Here is a 25,783-nt window from a genome sequence, read left to right as displayed (position 1 = left end):
AAAAATGCATGTTGGTGTATTTCTAGTGGAACTCCAAATATAAATAATAAAAATGTCAAATTTGACAACATAAAAATTAATGTTTTTTACTGTTAATTGGTATTTTCGTGAGTGGAAATAGTTGCTGAATGTGTGATTACAATAAAACATGGAAAACTTTCCTCATGTTAATTTTATCTTTAAGGAAGGTTGGACTGAAAAACAAGAAAAGAACTACAAATAAACCCAGTGAAAAGGTTCAGATGTAGAATTTGTTATCTGCAGTAAAAACACATAATTACCATTTTGATGCCGCTTTCAGATTCTAAGAAGAATTTCTTTTGATAATCACTCATTTTTTTAAATGCTTCATTTGATGGAGCAAACACTGTAATCTGTTCTCCTCCTGTAAACTTCTCTGTCAGTCCGGCTTTCTTCACATAATCTTTAAACATACTGAATATAAAATGAATATATTTATTATATACCTTCATGGTAATAGTAAAAACAAAGTAAACTGCATGAGTTTTACAATAAATGGCTAAAAGGCTTTTTTCTAATGGTGATGGCTTGTTATCTATTTTTTGCATGCAGAGATATTTTTCTTAAAACACTACACAGAGCGTGATACGCAAATATGCATTAATTTGATTGTTTTTTTAAGAACCATGAAACCAAAAGACAACATTTCCCAGTGCTATTCATTAGGTCATTGATGATTTTTAAAGGTTAAGACCATGTACATTTCATCAATGGCAATGGACATCTGTGATTTCTTCAATAATATACAAAACACTAAAACTTTTCAACCAACAATCTTCTCTTTGTCAAATTTTATTATACAGGTATGTGTACAAAAACTTTTAACAAATACAGGTATTATATTTTTATTGAACTAATGAATAAAACCAGATGGGTCCATTTTAACTGAGCCTTGTAATGAATTGTCATTCTCACAGCTCAGTTCCTGATCTGCATAATAAGAAGTTTTATAAAAAGAAGATGTGGTATGATTGCCAATGAGACAACTGTCCACAAGAGACCAAACTGACACAGACATTAACAACTATAGGTCACCATATGGCCTTCAACAATGATAAGAATTTCTAGCATATTTACACCAGGAGTAACTAGAATTTTGTCTTTGACAGCTCTAGAGCTTTACCTAATCTTCTGGTTCACATTAAGAAGCTCTAGCAAATTTAAACAAGGAGTAATTAGAATTTTGTATATGACAGCTCTAGAGCCTTACCTAAGCTCTTGGTCCAAATTTAGGAGCTAGAGCAAATTTAAACCAGGGGGAACTAGAAATATGTTTATGGCAACTCTAGAGCCTTACCTAAGCTCTTGGTCCACATTTAGGAGCTCTAGCAAATTTAAATCAGGGGGAACTAGAATTTTGTCTATGACAACTCTAGAGCCTTACCTAAGCACTTGGTCAACATTTAGGAGCTCTAGCAAATTTAAATCAGGGGAAACTAGAATTTTGTCTATGACAACTCTAGAGCCTTACCTAAGCACTTGGTCAACATTTAGGAGCTCTAGCAAATTTAAACAAGGAAAAACTAGAATTTTGTATATGACAGCTCTAGAGCCTTACCTAAGCTCTTGGTCCAAATTTAGGAGCTAGAGCAAATTTAAACCAGGGGGAACTAGAAATATGTTTATGGCAACTCTAGAGCCTTACCTAAGCTCTTGGTCCACATTTAGGAGCTCTAGCATATTTAAACCAGGGGGAACTAGAATTTTGTCTATGACAACTCTAGAGCCTTACCTTAATTCCTCATCCACATTAAGAAGCTCTATCATATTTAAACCAGGAGGCACAAGAACTTTGTCTATAACATGTAGAACTCCATTACTGCTCTCTATATCTGGTATAACTAAATGGGCATCATCTATAGTTAAACCCTGAAAATGAAGAGGAGAAATTTAGCAATACATTCAGGAAATTAAAACAACGAATTATTCACATATACATGAGACATCGACATAACAATATATAAAGAAAACCTATTAAAACATTTTTTTTTTAAATATTAAATCATTGACTTTCACAAAAATATTTTTGGTCAGTTTCCTAGTATCTGTTTTAAAATGCAAGCATTTATTTTTACCTGAAACGATTCTGAAATAAAATATCAAACATTCTGGTTTATGTATTCTAATACACACAGAACAACTAAATAGTTCCTTACTGATCAATACTTACATTTATAAATACACTGACTTTAAGTTTAGTAGGTTTCAGTTCAGTGTCCAGTAACTGGTTCCCTCTCAGTTTATCTGTAGTGAAGCTACCAAGAACAGTATGATAATCTATCATCTGTTCCACTATCCCTGGCTGTTCTCGTAATGATGCCATATATTCTGGTGGTAATGCTGGACAAAATTTACAAAACTGTTGTCAGTCAATGAATGACAGTATTTCAAGAAAGATATTGTTTTTAATTGTTGGAAATTCCAAATGAATTGAAATTTAAGATTTTTGATTCTTTTTTTTTGGTGTGAGGTAAAATTGAATATAAATAATCATTTACTGTAAATTCAGAAATTATTGCGGGCATTTATTTTTGCAATTTTGTCATTTTAACTAAAATGCAATTCTAATTTTGGAGATATTGAGAAAATCCTGTTTGAATCATAACAAAATTTCTAATTTCAAGTTTTAATTATTGCGATTATACCCCTGTCACATTTTTCGCTATAATAAAAACATCACAATAATTTCTGAATTTACAATAAGTGAGGAGCTAGTGTCTAGGTTTTGCAGTAAGATGTGCAATTTGTGATTCAGTCACAATTTTTTTCAGAAGATATGCATCTTAAATTCCCATTTAGAAGTAATATGTAAGAATGATTATTACTGTCCCTTATTTCAACAGTTAGTTTTCTCAATTGATACATAACTTAATTAATTACTCCATAACATAAACATATAATATTTATAATTTAACTTCCGATTAGATTGATTTTAGTAAGAAAAAAATCATTTTACTCAATTTACTGCTGCCCACACTCACCGTCACTCTGTCTTCAATTATTGATTGTAGACTTTACTCATAACAAACCAATGCAAACTTATTTTGGATGTTTAATAATTTACCAAATCAACAAATAAATGCACCAAATATTTTTTTTCTGAAATAACCTTACAATTTACCTTTGAAAGCATCATCATTAGGTATAAATAAAGATACATCTTTCTTCGTCTGTATTTTGTCTGTCAATCCAGCATTTCTTGCTAATTCTACAAATGTCTTTGTATCATATGTTTCTGCAATCTCCAACATATTTTTGACTAAAATATATAAAAATAATTACAGATATATTTTGTTTATTTTATATTTTAATGCTTATATTTGTTCTCCTGGAAAAGGCTACATGACCCTTAATTAAGTTTGAAGATGTTAAAATTCTTCAGCATTTATTTCAAGCGCTAGGTGATTAAAATAAAATAATTTTATATTTTGGTTATTTCCAATTAAATGTTTAAGAAAATTAGTAATTTGTTACAAATTTGTAAAATTTCGATCATAGTTCAGCACTTCCAATTTAAAGAGCTAAAATGACATTGTATGACTTCAAATTCAATTGTACAGAGGCAAAAATTAAATTGTTCCTGTCAAAAACAATATAAATAAAATCAAAAGTAATGAATTATCTCCCCTGTTTATCATATTTCAGAACCTTTGTGAAATAAAATAAGTTATCTCCCTTTTTCTAAAAGAATCTCATAAAAATAGTTTAGTCAGGGCCGTAAATTACATAGAGGCAAGTAGGCAGTTGCCTCCTATTGCGGGCTGACAAAAAAATAAAAATAAATGGAGAACAAAAACACTGAAAAGAAAAGATTGGTTAAAATTATGCATTATTTTTATAGCACTGGCTGTTAGTTAAAACAACAAGGTAGTTAATTATAATGGCATGCAGGTGTGTTCAATATTTGGATCTGAACGGTCGGTACCCAACTCAACTCCTTTGCACACATAAAATTTTCCCACCAAATACTATTGAATCTGCATACATAGAAGTGACAATGTTGGCAATATTGAATGCATAAAAGTGTTAAAAAGATGGGATTCTTCCAGTCAGAAAAAAATCACCTTAGCATTTGACAAAGCCAGAATAAAACTTTTTGGTGTATACAAACAAACGTATTAATAATTTGAACTGGATAGATAAAATTATGAGTTATTGAGTACGCATTTTCATATTAAGGTTTGAAAATTGTGTCTTTGAAATGAAGTCAAAATTAGTTCGATTTGGAAAGCCAAATAAGCCGGATAAACCACAAAAAATGATCAACTTGAGGGGGCTTTCATTTTAAGTCTTTGCAAAATTTTACCGAAACTTAAGTAAAAATAGCTTGTAAAGAGCCGTAAAGCAGGATAAAGCGAAAACAAATCTTACTCTACCGGGACACGTAATCTAACTCTGGTTTATAACTATTTTTAATATATTCCAGGCGCATATTTATTGAAATGTAACAAAAAATCAACAAGTCGTGTATTCTTGGGAGGTACATTGCATAGAAGGAAAAGGCCCGAAAAATATCCTTTTCTGCATGGAATGGGTCAAAATTTTAATTGTTGCCTCGCTCCGCTCAGCGATAATAAACGGCCTTACAGTGCAGGCAATTTACGGCCCTGTTAGTTGACTAGGGCCTAAGGGGATGTAGATCCCTAAGAATAATGAATAATTTTAAGTAAGTGGAGGGGTAGAAAAACCTTAGTTTTTTTAATTTTTTTAACATGATTAAAATTTAAAGTAATTTATTTTCATTTATCCATTTATATTTCAACTTATACATGTACAGATTTTACAAATAAAAGAAGAATGTATATATCCATGGCACACAGAAGCCCACTTATAAAAATGGAAGCATCGATGTGATAATTCTAACTTCTGAGTGTGAACATGAAACATTAGGTGAGCACATACAACAGTTAGAGTGAAGACAATTAAAGAAGCAAAAGTGATGCCACCCAATTTTTATTTTTGCAATATCGAGAAAAATCCTGTTTAATTCATATAAAAATTTCAAAATGCAAGTTTAAATTATTGTGATTATAATTTACCCTATCGCATTTTTTGCAATAATTTCTGAATTTACAGTAGATCAAGAAACTGAATTTTAAGAATGGAAAACCAATTACTGTATGAACAGACCAATGAATATAATTTAAGACAGACAGACATATATACTGATGGACAAGGATACAACTAAATGCCTAGTGGCTGGGGTATGGAAACTGAAAAATAGGAATATTTGTATCATACCTGAGTCTGGTAACAAAACTTTATCAATAACATGGACTACACCATTACCAGCCATTATGTCCTCTGTCAATAGCTTGGCCTCGTTGACGTAATTTCCATTGAATTTACATCGGAAAGTCAGCGATCCACTATGTAAAGTATTTAATCCCCATGTCATAATTGTACTTGCACTACAGTGGACTCCTTTTACTATATGGTATTTAGCTATAGCTGTAAAGATAATAGCGAAAAAGAACCATTTATAACATCGAATTTAGCAATGACTGCAATTAACAAAAGTATCGATATTATCAAAAGAACTTTGAAATTATGTATGAATTAAATATAAAATATGCCATATTTGTCAATAAAAAATCCTGGCTGTATTTTCTCCCAAATTCTGGTCAGTGGTTGTCATCATCTTTTTAAGTTGTATTGTTGAAGTATAAAGTAGGTTGAATTTGACAGTTGTTGGAAATAAATCCTACATTTCTTTGCAGTAAACAATTCTAAGTCACAAACATATATTTTAGGTGTTTTAAAAAGTTTTTTTTTTTTAAAAGTGCAAATTAAGTAATTGGGAAAGACAATGGTGGTACCTTATTAGTCTAATTGTAATTTGTTCAAATCAAATCTATATATCTTCATACCTTCAGCTACTTTTCTCTCTGTTAAAATCTTTTCTTTTATAATTTTAGGCAATCTATCAAAAGCTGCATCGTTTGGTGCAAAGATGGTAAAATGTCTGTCTCCTTGTAACATCTTCACTAAGTTAGCTTTGTACAACAGTTGGGAGAACTTAGAAAATCTGTCTTGTTTAAGTAATATTTCTGCCAAGTCACCTATGGAGTCCAATGGTTTTATCATCTGGAAATAATTGATAGATTAATTACCATATATGCAACTGTTTTGAAATTTATTTCATTTAAAATATTTCTTTAAATTCAAATTTCAAACTTCTTTTTCTGTAGGCTTTAAATCATCATTCTTTAATGATTTTATTTCCATCTTTGATCATATTACAATATATATTAAATATATAAGGTTTTCCATTTATATCATAAAAGTTACGACAAGGTTTCTTTTTTAGCTCCTTGAACAAAAATGAAAGTGTATTGAAAATATACACAAAAAATGTGCAGAAGCTCATTTTTGTAACCTGTTATATAGTAGTCATAACATATTTGCCCTAAATGTTTTTTTTTAACAATATTTCATTAATGATAAAATAAGTAGAATAGCAGGACTATCACAAAATGTGCTATGTCCCTAAGTACTAACATCTTTAAATCTTACAAGAAACTGTCTTTTACTTGTATTTATAAATACTAACCCTATCAATTACATGTATGATACCATTAGAAGCAGGCTGATCAGGCATAATAATCCTGGCACAGTTTACTGTAACAACCTGAAAGTTAAATAAGATTTATCAATAAAAAGTTTTTTCTAAGAACTTAATTGACTTAAATTTTGGAGCTAGTAACTGAAGATATACAGTTTTCTTTATACCATTTATTTTTTTTATTAAATTTGCAGTAAAAAGGACAAATGTAGGGATGTAAGTCACTGAATATTTCCATGTTGTAATACTAGGGGAGATAATTTACTAAATATTGAAAAATGAAAGACAAAACTCTTTAATTAAATGTTGATATATTACAACACTAAGCATGTACGGTGACCTATAGTTGTTAATGTCTGTTTCATTTTGGTCTTTTGTGGATAGTTGTGTCATTGGCAATCATACCACATCTTCTTTTTTAAATATGTCTAGTCTGAATTTTCTAATACTGTTGATTCATTATTAATTGTTCGATATCAATTTCTGTGGGTTTCATGGGTACATGTGAACCAAGAATTCAAATGTTGAACGAATTCCAATGAATTTATTTCCCCGAGGGTATCACAAGCCCAGTAGTCAGCACTTTTTGTGTTAACATGAATTGTCATTGATATGGTTATATTTATAAATTTACTGTTTACAAATTTTTGAATTTTTTGAAATACTGCTTTTCCACCTCATGCATAGATTACCTTAGCTGTATTTGGCAAAACTTTTAGGAATTTTGGTCCTCAATGCTCTTCAACTTCGTACTTTATTTTGCAATTTCAACTTTTTGGGATTCGAGTGTCACTGATGAGTCTTTTGTTGACGAAACACGCGTCTGGCGTATATACTAAATTTTGTCGTGGTATCTATGATGAGTTTATTCATATTTGCTTTGTATTCAGGGATTGACAAAACTTCGAAATCAAATATCTACGAAAATGCAAGTATTCTTTAATTCACGAAAAACTGATACCAACAAAAATAAATGAATCCCCATGCTGTAAATCATGCATAAATACTGAAGCAAAATTGTCTGAAGATTTTTCAATGATTAAAAACATTTCAACTTAGCTTCAAAGTAAAATAAATAGTTGATAAAACCTATGTATAAATTTACCCCATAAGCATATTTATTTATCCTGACATCTTTGGCTCCATAATATAATGTTGGTATTTCTTGATTCTTTTTAAACTTGGAATAACTGTGACGACCTTTGACCACATGATAATGGACCAATGAAGGTGCATTGAAAGTCCATGGATGTAGCCTCTCTCTGAAAGTAGATTCATATACATACACACAAGAAAAGCATAGCAATTTCCAAGTACGCAATTTGGTTCAGGGTGCAGCAATTTAATTGACATGTTCACTTTAAACATATAAACTTCTTGTACATTATTGTCAACTATACTTAAGGGAGCTACCATTTGATTTTTATGGGGGGGCTAGGATGAAATTTGAAAAAAATAGGCAGGACAGGAGTTTTGAGTAAAAAAAAGGCAGGATGTGACACAAGTCAGGACGACAATTTAGGTAAAAAAAAGTCAGGATAAACTAAAAATAAAAAGGCAGGACCGATTAGAGTGAAAAATAAAAAGGCAGGACAGAGATTACAGCTAAAAAAAAATGCAGGACAAAATTTTTCATCCTAGCCCCCCCATAAAAATCAAATGGTAGCTCCCTAAACCCAACATACTGGTACTGCAATTCAGATTAAGGTTATGCATATGTATCATCTCTATTTAATCCTCTCAAGTCGTAGTTGACAACTCTACATGATAAGGGAAAAAATAAAGAAGATGATTCCTTGTTTAAAAAATGAAATATGCATGTCCTTCCAACAGTGCAGGAAACAAAGAGAAATAACTCCTATTCTCAGTGCTTGTTTAATTTTTTCCAGGGGTGCTAAATGAATTCTTATTAGTTCTAATGGTTAAAAGGCTGTTTGTCTGCTAAGCATCCAAGGTGCATTTATGAGAAAACTAGAACTGACCATTTGACACATCAATGTTAGTGTTTGTTAAAATGCATAATAACCATTCCTTTTAAATGAAATTTTAAAAACAAATCCACTTATTGCTAAAATTTGACATATTTACCTATCATCATATGAAATGTTTAAAAAACCTTCATCAACGGGAACAAAAGCTGTAAAGGCTCCGTCAAACTTCAAGCTTTCTTCCAGCTCTGTGTTAGTAAGCAGTGCTACAAACTTTGACAGGAACAACTTGTCACCTGCTGTTTCCACTATGTTCGTCAAAGGCTTGGCTGAAAACATGAAGATATATCATGAGATATAAATCTGTGAAAGATATATTCTACTTACATTTTCATACATGGATCAACTTTTTGCACTAAAACAGTGATAGATTTAAGGATAATGAAATAGTCAGTTTTAATGTTCATGCAAAGTTTGTTTTTTTCTCTTAATAAAAAAATCAAGGTCACTCTCACCCACACTGTATATTTTGGTTTATTCAGGACTGTTATGTAAAACCACGGGGGGTAACTTCGATATTTTTTTGGTAGGGGTGTGCCATTTTTGCCTCAAAAAACGTACCCATTTTAATATAACATTCACTGAAATTCAGTAACTATAGTTATATAGATATTTAAGAAAGAATGACCTATACTTATATACAATATTTAAAATATATATGATATTTTTAAATGTCAAATACTTCCATGCAGAAAGGTGCAAATTTAATCAGATTTGCAGAAGAATAGATTGAATTTATATATGATATGTAGATCTTACCCCAAATCAATATACAGTTATCAAACGTGAATGCATTTTAATATAGGATGTCATTAAAAAGGAGGGTCATTTTTATATAAAATCTCGCAAAATTATGACCCATATTTTTGGCACATCCCCGTATACCCAATAATAGGAAGTTACCCCCCCCCCCCCCCCTGTGTAAAACATTATTTATGAAGGAGAAATGATTAATTTCATGTTAATCTATAAATCTGATAGTAGAAAAGTTTGCATTATGACTTGCACTGATTATCTATGGGAGCTCATCAGGTAGCACCTGCCCCACATTAAACTAAGACAAAAAAGTTATTATATATATGCTCTCATTGCAATAAATGATGATAGGCAGTTAATTCTTAAATTAATGAGTCTATTGAGTGATGTTCAAATATAACTGAAATGTAAAATCTTTCATAGAAATAAGTATATTAAGATTCAGGCACTTTTCATTCCATTTTTATATGGTGGTCGTGTAATGGTGATGGTCATTGGGGAGGGAAACAGAGGTGGATTTAACCCTTTCCTCAATGGAATTTTTTTTCTTCACATACTTGATTCGCATAGGATTTTTTCAATAAAAAAAAATCATCAGGTTTAAAGTATCAATTCATTCTGAAAAAATGAATATTTCATCAATGAAATTCAAGTCAGATATTCTCATGAATATCCTTTTTATATTGTATCCAATTTTTTTTAAGTCTGATGCAGACATTTCATAGTCAAAGCGTTTCAACTAAGGTACTACAGAGGCGTCAAAAGGCGTCATTATGGAGTAAAGGCGGTGGCGTCAAAAAGCGTCATTATGGAGGAAAGGGTTAAGGGGGGCAGGGCCCTGTAGTGGGGAAAAGTTGTTGATAATTAAGGGAATCACTGAAACATGACTGGAGTTGCCCTTTCCTTAGGCAGTCAGTGCCTACCCCCTTATGCAAATTTTGGAATCTGCCACTGGGGAAGGGGGGATGGTTTTTAAAATATACTGTTTGACTAAATTTCTTGAATTTCTAATTGGTTTATTTTCACGAAATTTAGTCAAACAAGTGAATCTATTCAAATCAGGAGAGAAAAAAATTAGACAAAAGAGTTTTCCCATACAATGATCTTGTCCCTGTTACATGGTTGTATAAAGTAATGAAAACATTGTCTGTCCCTAGAAGTTATTTGTAGTTTAAATATGTGATTTGATTATAATATTATCTAAAGTACATCATTTATATCATTCTAAAACTTATATTTCTCAAGTGATGCATTTATTGCAATGAAATTGTTATCAACCTGTCAGTCATTGAAATTATGCATCATTCAAATATTTTCTAGAGCTTTAGATAATGCTACTTTAACACTTAAGGTCAAATGTTTAGCCTTGCATCATTAATTTCTAAATTATATAGATCTATGTGATTATGATAAGTTATTTATTGAAGAAGTCTTTATTCAAATTCTTGGTAGTCTATGTTGTTAGCCACTATAGTCTGATGACCCAGACTAGTAAAATTTTATTTCTGACTAGTAAAATTTTGCAAAACTTTGTTGACCAAAGTTTGAATTATATATTTCAGGTCTTCAGACTATAAGTGGGATCAGATTTTAATGCAGACTATAATTTATGGCTGGACTTAAAAGCAAATTTAAAAATAAACTTCTTAAGCCACAATAAAAAAAATCTTATATTCTGTATAATGACTGACTCTCTTTTGAATTTTTCCACAGTTTTGTTATTTCTATCATTTACTAAAATTTTGAAAAAATTTAAATTTTCAATCAGCATGTAACCCTCTCCTCCATGCCATAAATGTTTAAGCAGTTTGAAATTCTTTTACACATTTTTGATGGGAAAATTTATTATCCATATTTCTTTTCAAAGTTGAATAACAGGTGCACTTTTATGATCTTTTATAATAAAGAAAAGAAAAAAAGAAATCAAAATGAATTGATGTCTAATCCTGATACAATTGCTACATATTTATATTTCTCTTTAATCTTTCCAGTGAATACTAATATTTGATGTGTGTCCCTGTTGAAAGAATAATTCTAGACATCTGTGTATAGAATGCATATCTAATCATTATAAAAATCAGGGTTGTCTCCCATTAATCTTTAATAATCAGGGTTATCTCCCATTAATCTTTAATAATCAGATAAAAACAAACTTAATCTCTAATTAAAAAAAAAGTTTTCTTTTTTATCTGTGAATAGGAAATGAAGTGTGAAAACCTTGTTGATTTTATTTGAATTTAAATGTTTAGGCGTGTGTGGTATTATCTGTATAATATCTTCTCCATTGAACCAGCTGTTATAGAAAGAGACACAATGTGTAATCTTGATTTCATAATCAGATAGGTGGAATATCTCCAGACAGAATCTTTTATTTCATTGCTTTAACCTTCAATTGTTAAAAGGATATGTGGGATTTACTCTATCAGAGACAGTGGCATAGCCAGGGTTAAAATGATGTGGATGCGAAACTGTTCGCCAAGCGGAGTGAGGTGGAAATTTTTTTAAGACCTTTTATGCACTTTTTTTTTCAGACGTTTTTCCTGTATACATGACTGTGTACTCCCCCTACAATCCGACAATGGCTAGATTTTTGTTTAATTTCAAAATACCCATCAATATATAAGTTTCTAACAGAATTTTGTTGTTTTCTCGTAACTACCATCATTAGATACAGTAATATGTGATGTTAAAGTTTCACATCCAATTGAAATATGACATCTCAAAATGGACCTTTAAAAGGCCCTTTGTATACATGTATATGGAACTTTGAAATATAGGCTCTGAAGTGATACTCCCCTTTCCCGGAATTTGAGCCTCCACATTGGCTTTTTTTATTACTTGTCTTAACGCGTTGCAGGGGACAGAAATGCCGGGCGTCTGTCATGTGTTGCCAGATTTTTGTGAAATTTATATCATCAGCAATGTCTTTGAAACTCGCGAAAATAAGTCCTGATGAAATAATTTAACCAACTATGCCCCCTTTGAAATATAAATCATAATTGATATACCATATTGCATTTGGCCTGAAGCCTTGATTTCTCTTTAGATATTAATTTAAAAAAAAGAAAGAAAATGCTTTTTTTTAGTAACTGCCCTTGTATATTAGAATAGATAAATATAGGCAACATATAAGAGTAGAACATGTAAACATTATATGCATTAATTATAAATTTTAGCTTCCTAATAGGGGGGGGGGGGGGTTCACTTCTAAGATCAATACAGATATGAAGCATTGGCGGATCCAGGGGGGATTACAGGGGTTGGAACCCCCCCTTTTTTGGACGATCAATGCAATTGAATGGGAGCATATAGTTGGAACACCCCCCCCCCCCCCCCCCCCCTTACTCTGGGTTGGGAACCCCCCTTTTTAAAATGGCTGGATCCGCCCCTGGAAAGTGTTCTACCAAACACAAATGTTGACTAACAGATGTAAAAATGCCAACATCTGTATAGGACAAAACACTACTTGATATATCTTATAAGACAACTATTAAAAATGTGCCTGACATGTGGTTATTTGTTTTCAGAAGTAGCATGCACTCCACCTCTTTTAAAATAAGTTTTGATTACAAATAGCTGCAAATGATCTGTCTAAGTTTTTGCTACTTTTTGCAAACTGATGAAGAATTTGATTTATTTTGTGAGACTTTTTATTTTAAGACCAAGAAAAAATGTGAATGCCATAATTTATGGTAACATCTTTATTTACATAATAAATTACAACAACTCCCAAAATTAGTTTTTAAACAAGACCAATAATGGGTCTGGACAGGCGGACATCTCTCACTGTGTGAAATTGAGGTAGCAACCATACATGTATACAATGGAGCATAACTGATCATTCCCTTCAATAGGAGCCAAGAAAAGCTTATGAAAATCATCCTTGTACAATAAGTGCTGTGAAGTTTAGCTGACTATCAGCTAACAGGATGGAATTCACTATGGATGTAAAAATTACCTACTCTTTAAAACTGAGCATTGTGTAACTTACTTATTGGACATCCTTTGCCTGTTACCTCTCTACTGTACCCAGTACAACATGTATATCTTATAAACCTGTAATACATTACACAAACATGATAAAACATAAACAAATTCTTAATTATCAATCCTTTAAAAAAAAACTAAATCGATGACTTTCACAATTTTTATTTTCATTTTAACACAAAAATTCAATGATAAGGTTGCAGCAGGATCTTTATTCTTCATTAAATTCCAGAGATTTTTTGGTAAAAAATTCATTTTATAAATTGTTTCTAGATTATTATACAAATAACTAAGTGAGTTAACAGAAATGTGTTTGTTAAAGCTAGTTTCGTCAATACTTTTTAAAGCATTCATGTGAAACAGAGTTAAAAATATTTCTTTTTCTCAGAAGCTTAAAATAATCTTATACAAAGACTTGACACAAACGCAGAAGTGATTTCAAAGAGGTATGTCCCTTTACAGTGTACTAACAAATAAATGTGTTTACTGCAAGGGTAATTTCATTGTCTCACCTCATAGATACCTGAAAATTCCAATAGATGATGAGACAGATTTTGTGACTAAGAACAGAAAAAGAACAATACCTACGTGGGCCGATCACATATCCTCTTGGGTCTCTTGTCTGTAAAACCTTGGTAGAATCTCTCTCCAGTCCCATATACTTCCTTTATCTTACATATGTTTGGACTGAAAACAAACCAAAGAAGTTAAAAATTCTTGAATTATACCTACATTCAAATATTCAATTTTCGTAAATGTTTAAAATTTTAAAATCGTTGTATATACATAATGATCGCTTCTAGTAACTTGTTGAACATGAGCTGCTTATTCTTTCAGACCATTCGCGTTTACTGCAAGTATAGTTTAATTGGGAACATATATATTAGATATACTGTCCCCAGGTCTATTTTGAAATGCATTAGTTTTTAATGAAAACCATCCCTTCCTGATCCTTCCTTTACGACCCTTTTCCAGTTTCACTTTATAACTAGTTGGTCATGAACTCGGGTAACTCTTCAGAATCAATTCGGTTTACCGCCCGTTTTCAGTATATTTGTATTGCATGTCTGAGATATTTATAGATGAGATAAATACAATGTATATTAACACCTCTCGACTTACAAACATGAAAAAACATAGATGGATATGGGAAATTAATTGTAATATACATCAGGAAATTGACAATTATATTATAACATGTATGTTTTATATCTGGCAATTGTATGGTAATATCTGTTAATTTGTCTTTAGTACCATCTGTTAACAAGTATTTAATACACCCTCAATAGTTGACCCACTGACATATAACAGACTGTTATTCGTATCCAAAGAAACGTTGATCCCGAGTCTATGAAATGGGGTCACGGTCAACTGAACCCTGGTTAGCGGACATTTACATGATAGAGTGTTACAACTAGGTTACAAGGAACCCGTATACCAAATATAAGTATCCTGTTACCAATATAATAAGTGAGACATAACATTAAAAAAAAAGAATCTAACTATAGAGCACAGATGCCTCAATCACACAATAATTTTCGAAAAAAACAGACGCACAGACGGAAGAACATAGTGCCCCATACAAGGACAATAGAAATATATATCAGACGGGAATTTCGTAATATTAGGTATTTTACGTGACCTTCTTCAGTTAAATATAAAGCAAATACGGGTAGTTTATGTCGCCGCCGCCGGATAGTAATTCATACCTCGCATTCTGCGACAAAAGTTGAAGGCGAGACAAAACTACTGATGTGAAGAAGAAGCAGAGACATGGGATATTAATTTTAGTTATTGTTGAAGGCCGTATATAGTGACCGTTAGTTGTAAACTGTTATGTCATTTGGTCTCTGGTGGTGAGGGTTTTTGGCAATTATACCATATCTGTTTATTATGCCCCACCTACGATAGTATAGAGGGGCATTATATTTTCTGATATGTGCGTCTGACCGTCTGTCGTACCGTCCGTCCGTCCATCCGTTCGTCCGTCCGTTCGTCCCACTTCAGGTTACAGTTTTTGGTCAAGGTAGTTTTTGATGAAGTTGAAGTCCAATCAACTTGAAACTTAGTACACATGTTCCCTATGATATGATCTTTCTAGTTTTAATGTCAAATAAGAGTTTTTACTTGATAGTGCGAGTGAGCCATACGTGTACTATGGACACATTCTTGTTTTTTTATAAATATGCATACAATACAATTGCATTATATGCCCTTGGTACAGTAGCGCAACTGTTCAATGTTGCATCAAGAAGGTAATTTGTATATAATGAACTTCTGTTCTGGTGCAGATCATTCAATTAAATTTAAGTGAAGATTTGGCAATTTCTCTTCATGTTCAATTGCACATTTTGTGGTCAAATTAACACTTGTTTTTTTTTTTTTTTTTTTTTACAGTATTGGATTATATAACAATCTGCAACATAGTAATTTATTACAAAATGCACACGTAGTATATATGCTGTTGCACAACATAATAATATATCAGGACAGGTGCTCTTTGTTACTTACGTAAAATATACAAAGTGTACTAAATAACTTAGAAAACATAGTTTATATTGTGGCATGACGGTATTCTGGTATAGAATATTTTTATGATTCATTTGGATGGCAGCTTGTATAGAATTCGGTAACAGAATTCCAAAAATCCTCTAACAAATCCTAACACACAGCCCGTTACCACTGGTAAAAAGAAACTTTTCAGTGAGAAAAGTACTCATGTCCACCCACTCCTTTTATATCTAACACTTAAAACGAGAGTGATGTATGGGAGAGTCTCCGAGACTGAAAAGGCGACACAGGCACTTGTCTCAGAATCCCCCTTTCTATACCTTGATATGCTTTATTAAGGTATATAGAGAAAAAAATTCAGAGACAAGAATATATAAAAAGCGGGGATAAAAAAGAGAAAGTTTGATAATTGTTCAGAGTGTATAAGACCCTCTAATGAGAAACGAAAGGAAGAAGGAAAATAGGAGAGGGAGGAGAAAAAACTCATTTAAAAAAGATAATGGTATGATTGCCAATGAGACAATTCTCTGCAAGGGACCACATTACACAGAAATTAACAACTATGGGTCATCGTACTGCCTTCTATACAACATTATCTTTTAAAATTGGTTTAAACTCAATTTAACAACGTACGTATATTTCATTTCTGCTACCCAGTTTATTAATGAAATAATCGCATGTGAATGTGTAGTAATAATTAATAACCACTCGAGATGCTCCACCCAACTGACACAAGATCACACAAAACCTTATCTTTCCTTTTACATTACAATAAGTACAAAAAGATAACCCTATTTAATTAATGGGAGTTTAAAAAAAACATTTAAAGAAATTAGTCTTTGAACAATAACTAAATGGCCGAAATGATTAGTCGTACCATCCCCAGTTTTTTATGACCATTATTTGACCTTGTTGCAATTACGATCAAAGATGAATTTATCTTTTAAAGTAAGATTATGTTCATTTTATGTCCGCTACTTGCCCCCTATGATCAAATCATGCACACAATTTTAGATCTAGACCACCTAGTATATGTATTTATGTTAGACAGTAGACTTGCTACATGTAGAATTCCTTCCTAATTATGTTTTGTTTCTTCAATTTTTCCCCTTTCTCCAAGGGCAATCAGTAGGCTGGCAGTTATCAGTAAAGATATAAATGAGTAAGAAAGAAATAACAGAAAGCTAGGGAATTGTTGCAAGTCTAGTCCCTTCCTAATTATGTTTTTTTTTCCAATATTGCCCCTTTAACAATTTTACTGCTATAACTAGGAGATTACCATTATACTGACATCTTGGCAATCAGTAGTCTGGCAGTTATCAGTAAACATTTAAATTAGTAAGGAAGAAATAAAAGAATGGGAAAAGTCTGTAAGTAAGTAAAGAAAGAAAGATAGGAAGAGAGATGAATTCAATAATCTATTAGGTCTAATTATAAAAGAGCGGATAGAGTACAAATTTACTGATCTGGAAGTGACAGTGTTTTAAAAGATACACAATAAAATTGAGAATGGAAATAGAGAATGTGTCAACGAGACAGCAACCCATCCAAAGAGCAGACAACAGCCAAAGGCCAACAATTGGTCTCCAATAAAGCGAGAAACTCCCGCACGGCGGAGGTGTGCCTCAGCTGGCCCTTAAACAAAAATGTATACTAGTTCAGTGATTAATGGACGTCATACTAAACTCCGAAATATCAGAAGAAACTAAAATAAAAAATCATACAAAGGCCGGAAGCTCCTGACTTGGGACAGGAATACTTTATCCGGAGACAATGGACTTTTTATAAAACATATTGAATTATTAAAAGTATAATAATGTCACTGCCAATAAGTTGATTTCAGATGCGGTGTGGGGCGAGGTATAGATCTTCATACTATATATGGTTAATGCAAATACTTAGTTTACGTATTTCACAAACGTTGTCTAATATATCCCTCCTCTGTGTTTCCCCTTTTCAAAATCCGGGATCCGAATCTGTACATGTATACACAAAGTGCATGTTCCTATTTCAGATATCACCATCGTTGCTCGTTATTCGGCTAAAAGGCCATAGTATTTGGTTAACTAACTGTACTTAGTGCACAAAAATAAACTTAACACCCTTTTAATCAAACAATTTTGTACGCCTGATTATCTTTCCATTCATAAAAACTTGTTCAAACTATTACGATAAAATCCCATTCATATAATTATCATAATAAATCTTGTAAATACAAACAACTATTTATCTATTCATCGGTCACAAGACAGAAACAGAGGTCGTAATAAATTATTTGTCAACAAAAACACGATATAATTGCAAATTGGGCCGTTTGAAACAAAAGACCTCAAAATCGCACCATCTTAAACTTAACACCAAATAAAACAATACAAATTCAATCTTTGGAAGAAATCAACCCCATTTATTCAGAATATCAGTTTCCAAAATTCAGGAGGGTCTGCATAAGAAATAACTTATTTTTAGATTTCAAACTGATATTAACGGACGATTTGTCCGAACGCCTTTCATCGAGTAGAATAACAAAATACCACTTTACACCTAATTAACAAAGTAAAAGCATATGCAAATACACAATATCTTTCTGAGTGCAACATTTTGTTATTTGTTAACTTGATATCGAGATTAGAGATATATCGATATCATTTGATCTTTTTCTTCATTTCCGTTTTTAAAATATGAGTCATAATGGTCTGGTTTCTTACGCCTGTTTCCAACATTGTCTACACGGACGGTCAAAGTCGGATTGTTATTGTCAGAGGCGGATTTAGCCCCCCCCCTTTTTTGGAAAAAAATTTGGTTGCTTATATAGGTAATCACTGAAGCTAGACTGGAGCAGGCCCCCTCTTAGGTCAGTCAGTGGGACTCCACTTATGAAAATTCTGGATCCGCCACTGATTGTGAGATCATGTGAACTCGTATTCTCTCGAGGTTTGATCCTATAAACCACTATACTTCGATCTTATCCTGGCGGCTGATGTTTTCTGTGGTATTGTCCAATAAAAAGTAAAACCACAAAATTACTTAACTCCGAGGAAAATTCAAATCTGAAAGTCAATAATCAAATGGCAAAATCAAATGATAAAACTCATCAAAAGAATGGACTACAACTGTCATATTCCTGACTTGGTAAGGGCATTTCCAAATGTAGAAAATGGTGGATTGATCCTGGTTTTATAGCGCTAAACCTCTCTCTAATGTGTTCGTCCTCTTATATTTTTTTCCTATTAGTATATGTTTATGCAGCAATGGCATTAATTGATTGAAGCAAAATCAGCCATGGCAGTTAACTGTATATTGGTTTGGTACCATTCAGGTCTATTACTACTAGTACAATGTATATGCACTTGTAGAAGTCCTTTGTAACTTATACTACATAACACAGGTGCTCCCATAGAGGTTACAGATGCTTACAACAACATTAGTTTAATAACATTCAACCAGATGTGTTACGGAGTTTGTATAAAAAAAGTAACAAAGAGTCATATAATAGAATCAGATGTAAAAGCAAGCTCACTTTGCGTAAGACGTCCGCCTTTTATTATAAACGTGCATGTTCCCTCTGTGATAGGAAACATTACGATTTAACACACCTTATATCTAACAGGTACCGGCCATCAGAACTGCCGATACAGTACGACAAACACTGATCAGCATCTGCTTTACATGATGGTAGAATCCATTGTATTGCTATATGCTAATAGGAACTGCAGACAAAAGTCTACTGGACAGAATAGCAAATTCTATTCTTTTGATAGCAATTCGGGAACGGAAATCCGAATGTATTTGCCGGAGTGATAGCTGACAAAAGGAAGCATCTTATAAATAAGATGTTGTATTAGTGCCAATTAGACAACAACTCAAGTCACAATGTCTAAAAAAACACTTATAGTTCAAAGAACGACCTTCAATACGGAGCATTGGCTCTCACCGAACAACATAGCTATACAGTCCCCCAACATGACTAGTACAGGAAAACCAACTTAATACATTCTGTTTCGTGTGGGAAACAGGCGTTTTCATTTTGACCTAAGTGCAATCTAACACATTTCAACAGAGCAATGAAAATATATTTCACATTAAGTTTAAACTTAGAAGTAATCGGATTATAAATAAAATACATTTTAAAGTTTTTACCATTTGCTCTCGTTTAAGTTTTAAAAGGTTTCAATTGTCAGGAAGTCCTTGCATCCAATTTATTTACATCTCCTCGACAGTTCCTTGCCAATGGGACACCAATGGTCATGAATTCATCATAATACGGTAGTTTATTGTGAAGTCGCACTCAATCTGTCCATTAAGGATGTTTGCTTGTCATGTTTGGGAATTTTTGGTCAGATTTTCGAAATCCTCTGGTTTTATCCTTTTGAATGCCCTTAAAAAAATGCCCATGAACCCCCAATTTCCTTTTTATAAATCTTTTACATGTATAATTATAAGCCATTTGAAAAGTCTTATAAAATCTTATTTATTTTTTAATAGTTTTTGAGAATTTTAACTGGTCAATAATAAAGCTATGAAAAGTAAAGAGAGAACATTTTCCCGCCAAAATGTCAATGGCTAATATCTCGAAAACAAGCACATTAATCCGGGATTCCCTATTTTGATTTGCTTTTTTGATTCTTAATTAATCCCCTATCAATATATACTAGTTTTGTGGAAAGTTATTTATCTTGAAACTGAGCAGCAAACATCCTTAATTACGGCAGACGGATCCAGTTATAACAACTATAATTATAGATCACTGTACGGCCTTCAACAATGAGCAAAAACACCCAACTATATAGCTAGCTTTAATAAGCGACAAATGTAAAACAATTTAATGACATACTCGTAAACTAGCCGTCTGATTTATGTACAAAACAATTAACGAAAAATAAATATGGTATACAGAATCAAACGACGACCACTGAATTACGGACAACTTTTATGACCATTAACTATAATCGTGTAAGAGTTTTAAGACCATTAACGATCTTTAAACAAGACATTCTGATTCAACACACAAAACCAAGCCTATCAAACCGGAGGTACATGTCAAAATACGCATGTCAACTATTAATTAGATTATTTCCTAAAAGTCTTATGAATTTCAATGAGCTCATTGACTTGAAGTATGATTCGCAGATTTGACAGAGACATGTTTTAATGATATTAAACGATGTTTATTTTATCAAAACAAAGAAAGCAAGTGACGGAGCTCATTTTTAGTACGACGCGATTCTGCGCATGCTGTTCTTATGCTCACAGGTGCTTGAGGACAGGATCCTGTATGAGCCTCATATAGTCCCTCCCCCTTATTATCATAAATCTCAGATTTGTCGATATATATCACTTATTTGTACCATATATATACTAATATACCATATTTATACTCTAAATATGCATGTTTACTATCAACGTGAATCTCGACTATAAGCCTAACGGTTAATATTGCTCCAAACAGTAAGGTACTTATAGCGAACAAATAACAATTTAATGACATACTCGTAATTGTTATTTCTATTTAGAATGTTCGTTCAATTCTTAAACTGATGTCAGCAGCTTTTTCTGAAAAATATATGGTGTATTGTAGGTGCATGCGGATCCAGGAGTTTGAAAGGAGGAGAAGTTAGCCTATTTACGTTTGGACCATACTTGGTAAAAGTATATACATGCATTTATCATATACGTAGCTCAATAAGGCTCCCCTTAATCCGCCTCTCTAATGAGATCAAACATTTATTAGAAAAATGAAGTGCATACTTTTAACATTTTCTTGATAATTATATATTATTATGTTACCCATTGAAATAAATACTTCAATCCCGCCAATCTATGCGGGCTTTCAAAATTTATTTACTTGTTTAATTCTGCGAACAATTCTGTGGAGTTCTTTGACTCAAAACAATATACCCCTTCAATATTGTGTTTCTCTTCAAATGAAATTAGTTTTAACATAGAATAGAAACAAGGTCAAGAAGTTATTTAACAAATTAGAAATCTTCATATTAAAATAAGTTAAACACGGAATAGAAACAAGATCAAAAACGTATTTAACAAATCTGAAATCAGCTGCTCAACATTTGTTAAGTATGAAGTATTTATTTAACCCTCTTGACCCAGTGGTATTAAAAGATCAAAAAGAAAATGTTATCTCCATAATTGTTATTTGTTCGCTATAAGTACCTTACTGTTTGAAGCAATACTAATAACCATTAGGCTTTGGTAGTTTAGTTTTGACAGTTATTGTAAATCTGATAATAATTTTATAGTATTGGTTATATAATTCGTGAACTCTAGCATAGACTGTATTATAATGTCTTATGCAGCGCGATATGTTGTTTGATTACCCGGCATGGTGCAAAGATACATGTACTTACCGTATGCAAAGCCTTGGTCTTACAAGCAAGCTTTCGCATTAATCGAAGTTTTAGCCTAGTATCATTGAGCATACTTAAGAATTAACAAGTATTTTTTTGGTTATAATATATACATCAATCGAAAACTCAGCCTATAAACTCCCTCTGCATATACAGTTACATTTACAAGCACGCTTTCGCGTTGATAGAACTTTCAACATAGTAACCCTTCATTGAAGCATATACAGCCTTTTACAAGCATGCTTTAACGCCAGTTCAACACATATGCCGGGCGCTTGAGTACAGTTTTTCTATATTGTATTTGTCATTGTTTGCAAAAAATATACATTTCTATATATTTCATAGTCGTGTGGTTGTATTCTGTTTTTGAGGGAATTTAACAATTTAGATACAATCCCTTATATTATCATCAATCATTTTTTTGTGCTAACACTAAAACAATACATACAATACCGAAATATGTAAAACACAATCGTTACATCGATCCAAATTTCCGCGTTGGGATCCGAATGAAGAGAAGCAATAACATGAGACCGCAATCGGTGCAAGTAAATTCGGAATCAGATCTCAACGGAGGATTATGCTCCGAGGGAATCGGATTTAGATTTTACTTTCCCATCGTTTCCCGCGGTCTCGTGTAGTTGCTCCTCGGAAATTAAGATCTATCTGCGGATTTCGGATGTGGAAACCCTGTATGTACCAAATTATGAAAGACTCACCCAGAATCTGGCTGGTCACCCATCATGGCGTCGTCTGTTATCTGTCGTATGGACCGAATATTTCTCAGTTTAGAATATTGATAGTAGGGGCTGTATGTGTGATAATTGTAGTTCTTTCTGCTGGTCACCAGACTCAAGACGAGGCTCCAAGACAGGAAATTGATAATGCAGTCCATTTCTATAAGAAAAAAACAAAACAAATACAAGAATGAAAAACACACACACAAATTATTCACCATATTATATCTGATTAATACACGGTACATGAAGAAAGTGGAACATTTCATTGACCGATGAAAGTAACAATGAAGAAATTGCTTTCAAAATCTGAACCAATGCAATCCAAACATTTATTTCTAAACCTAGATTGTGGTACCATATGAAGTTTTTAAACTATGCCAAGAACCAGCACTTTTTAATTATATCAAATGCGTCAAGTGAAACTTCAGGATCCAAAGACAAAGTCTGGTGCTTTATGCTTTGTTAATATGCAGTTTATCGTCAAATGAAATTAAACTCTAAGATCCCTGGAAAAAGTTTGGTGTCTGACAGTTTTCTTTAATCTAAATGTTTCAATTACATAAAGAGACATCACAAAAACGAAACAGCTAATTAAAACATCAAATATATCAGAAAAACTCACTTGGCGTTTGTGGTTGCACGAAAATGCATACTCAGCACATACATAAGCTTTGTGTCAATAAAAAAACTACTATTAAGATGTATAATTATCTTGAAGTTGTTTAGATCTAAATCTTCAAAGCTATGTGCAATAAATTCTTGTTATCTGTATGTAGTAAATGTAACACAACCTCTTAACAACCTAATTATTACATATTTTATTGACTCAGACATGCTAAACCTAATTTTCTTGTCAAAATTCCTCTTTGTATATAATGCTGCTGGGGATGAAAACGTCGGATACCTCACATACCGAAGGAAATATCTACTTATAAAAAGATTGATTTCTTTGGTCAATGGCCAACCGCATTAGCCACTTGAATTCGCAGCAAATTGATGGCTCTTAATCTGTAACAAAATGGGAATTAATTTCTCTTCAATTGCGGCCGCCGAGTTCAAGCGTGTTTCCCGAACAACGTTTTCCTATTACAGACAACATAAAAATACCGCCAAAATTCCTGACTTAGTATGTGAATCCGAAACTACAATTATCGTAACGTGATTCCATGCTATTTTTAGAAAAATAATTGACAGATGTACTGACTAAGATTGTCTTGCCATTATTTTGCAGCTAGTAAGTGTAGAAGACTTGTCAATCAATGCCGACATTAATACGTAAAAACAAGTCACCATCAATCAAATATGTTGTTCTTTGTGATTTCTGATAACGAAATTGCTCTTGTGTTTTCAAACTGATTGTGACTGACGGTTATTACATGGATACCACGCGGTAACAAGTTCAACTAAACTTGTGTTTAACATCGAACTTTCATCTACACAAACCCCAGATATTCTTTAATCGAAATTGTTAGTGCTCTTAAATATTCAGTTTCCTATTTCTATCGTTTCCCTTGTTTCTGTTGTAAAAGTTTTCTAAGAAAAATATCAAAAATACTGAACTGCAAAGAAAATTAAAATCTTAAAGTCCCTTATCAAACATCAAAATCAAAAGCTCAAACACTTCAAACGAATCAAATAGCTGTCATATTCCTTACTTGCCAAATTGGTACAGGCATTTCCTGAAGAAGAAACATATTGAATTAATCCTGATTTTATAGCTAGCTTAACCTCTTACTTGTATTATAGTCGCATGAAATTCCATTATGTTGACATTAATGCGTGAGCAAAAGAAACAGACACAATAGATAAAAATGTCAAAAATAGGGGTACAGCAGTCAATATTGTGTTATAATTTTAATTACTATAAAGAAACAAATCTGTCAACAAAGAAAAACAAAATAGCATACAGCCAAATTACATAACCAAAATTGAAAGACAAGTATACACAAAATGACCACAGCACAACACATTTGCGGGATGCGTAAGTACCGAGCCACGCCAAATGGATATTACCAAAAATGGACTTAACAGCCGGGGTTGATAACTGGCAAAGACAAATAAAAGAACACCATAACGCATAATTATGATGGAAAAAAACCGCGAGTACCTAAAATCTATACGTCAAGACCAGCATGTATTATTTGTGAAATTGAAAATTTATCTGAAGTTTTTTAGTATCTTCCGACCTTTTTTTTTTTTTACAAAAAGGACGAGAATTTCTATGTAATATTATAAATAGATGGACAGACGAAATGCTTTGAGAAATCGCTGACAGAAACAAACTCATCTGCACCGAGTTGGAATTATTGCATGGCTGAATAAGATAATAATAAGGTTATCAGCTGGAAATAGAAAAAATCCAAGGCTACAAAATCTTCTAAGTGATCTAGCAGCAATAAAGTTGTCTGTGAAAGCCATTTCAACGTCTACATTCATAAGACAAACAAATCCTTATTACATGGTACTCAGTCAAGACAAAATTCTTTACTATGACTGTGTGAGACTCTCGTGGGTAGTCGTTCATCCACTGTGTAGTATAGTACGAATGTTGTATTAGAAGTTGAAATTTGGTATTAATTGCACATCTTCAACAGTAACAAATAAGTGAACGCATAACTTATGTAGCCTTGGTACGAATAAGAGCAAGATGAACGCTTGTTCTGACAATTATGAGTTCCGAAATCAGATGGGCGCGTCAACACTTTTATAGTATCGCTTTGCACGGCGGTATATAGATCATTTTAGGACATTACGAACCCCCTTAAACAAATCATGGATTCGGCCTTGATTATTTATAGCTGTAGATTACTAGAATGTTAACCTGTTCATGCTTTTTGTAAATGTTTCATCTGA

General features: G+C 32.5%; 1 protein-coding gene across 2 annotated transcripts in view; it reads right to left on the bottom strand.

The window, feature by feature from the left end:
* Positions 1-25,783, bottom strand: part of LOC139486317 (transforming growth factor-beta-induced protein ig-h3-like) — a 39,573-nt gene that overhangs the window by 1,772 nt on the left and 12,018 nt on the right. Inside the window, exons 2-13 of one of the 2 annotated variants that reach the window (XM_071271172.1) lie at positions 22,910-23,087; positions 13,906-14,004; positions 13,322-13,386; positions 8,675-8,843; positions 7,692-7,848; positions 6,575-6,652; positions 5,892-6,108; positions 5,263-5,472; positions 3,143-3,280; positions 2,192-2,361; positions 1,754-1,890; positions 282-435 (exon numbers count right to left, since the gene is read on the bottom strand). In XM_071271172.1, the coding sequence (XP_071127273.1) occupies positions 282-435; positions 1,754-1,890; positions 2,192-2,361; positions 3,143-3,280; positions 5,263-5,472; positions 5,892-6,108; positions 6,575-6,652; positions 7,692-7,848; positions 8,675-8,843; positions 13,322-13,386; positions 13,906-14,004; positions 22,910-23,085 (1,770 nt within the window). In that variant the 5' untranslated portion in view covers positions 23,086-23,087. Of the gene's footprint in view, positions 1-281; positions 436-1,753; positions 1,891-2,191; positions 2,362-3,142; positions 3,281-5,262; positions 5,473-5,891; positions 6,109-6,574; positions 6,653-7,691; positions 7,849-8,674; positions 8,844-13,321; positions 13,387-13,901; positions 14,005-22,909; positions 23,088-25,783 lie in introns of those variants that run through there. The other variant, XM_071271173.1, reaches the window with a different exon arrangement.

Source organism: Mytilus edulis, chromosome 8 (genome assembly GCF_963676685.1).
Source record: "Mytilus edulis chromosome 8, xbMytEdul2.2, whole genome shotgun sequence".
NCBI lineage: Eukaryota > Metazoa > Mollusca > Bivalvia > Mytilida > Mytilidae > Mytilus > Mytilus edulis.
Note: the sequence above shows the minus strand (reverse complement) of the source record. Positions and strands in the feature narration are given on the sequence as shown.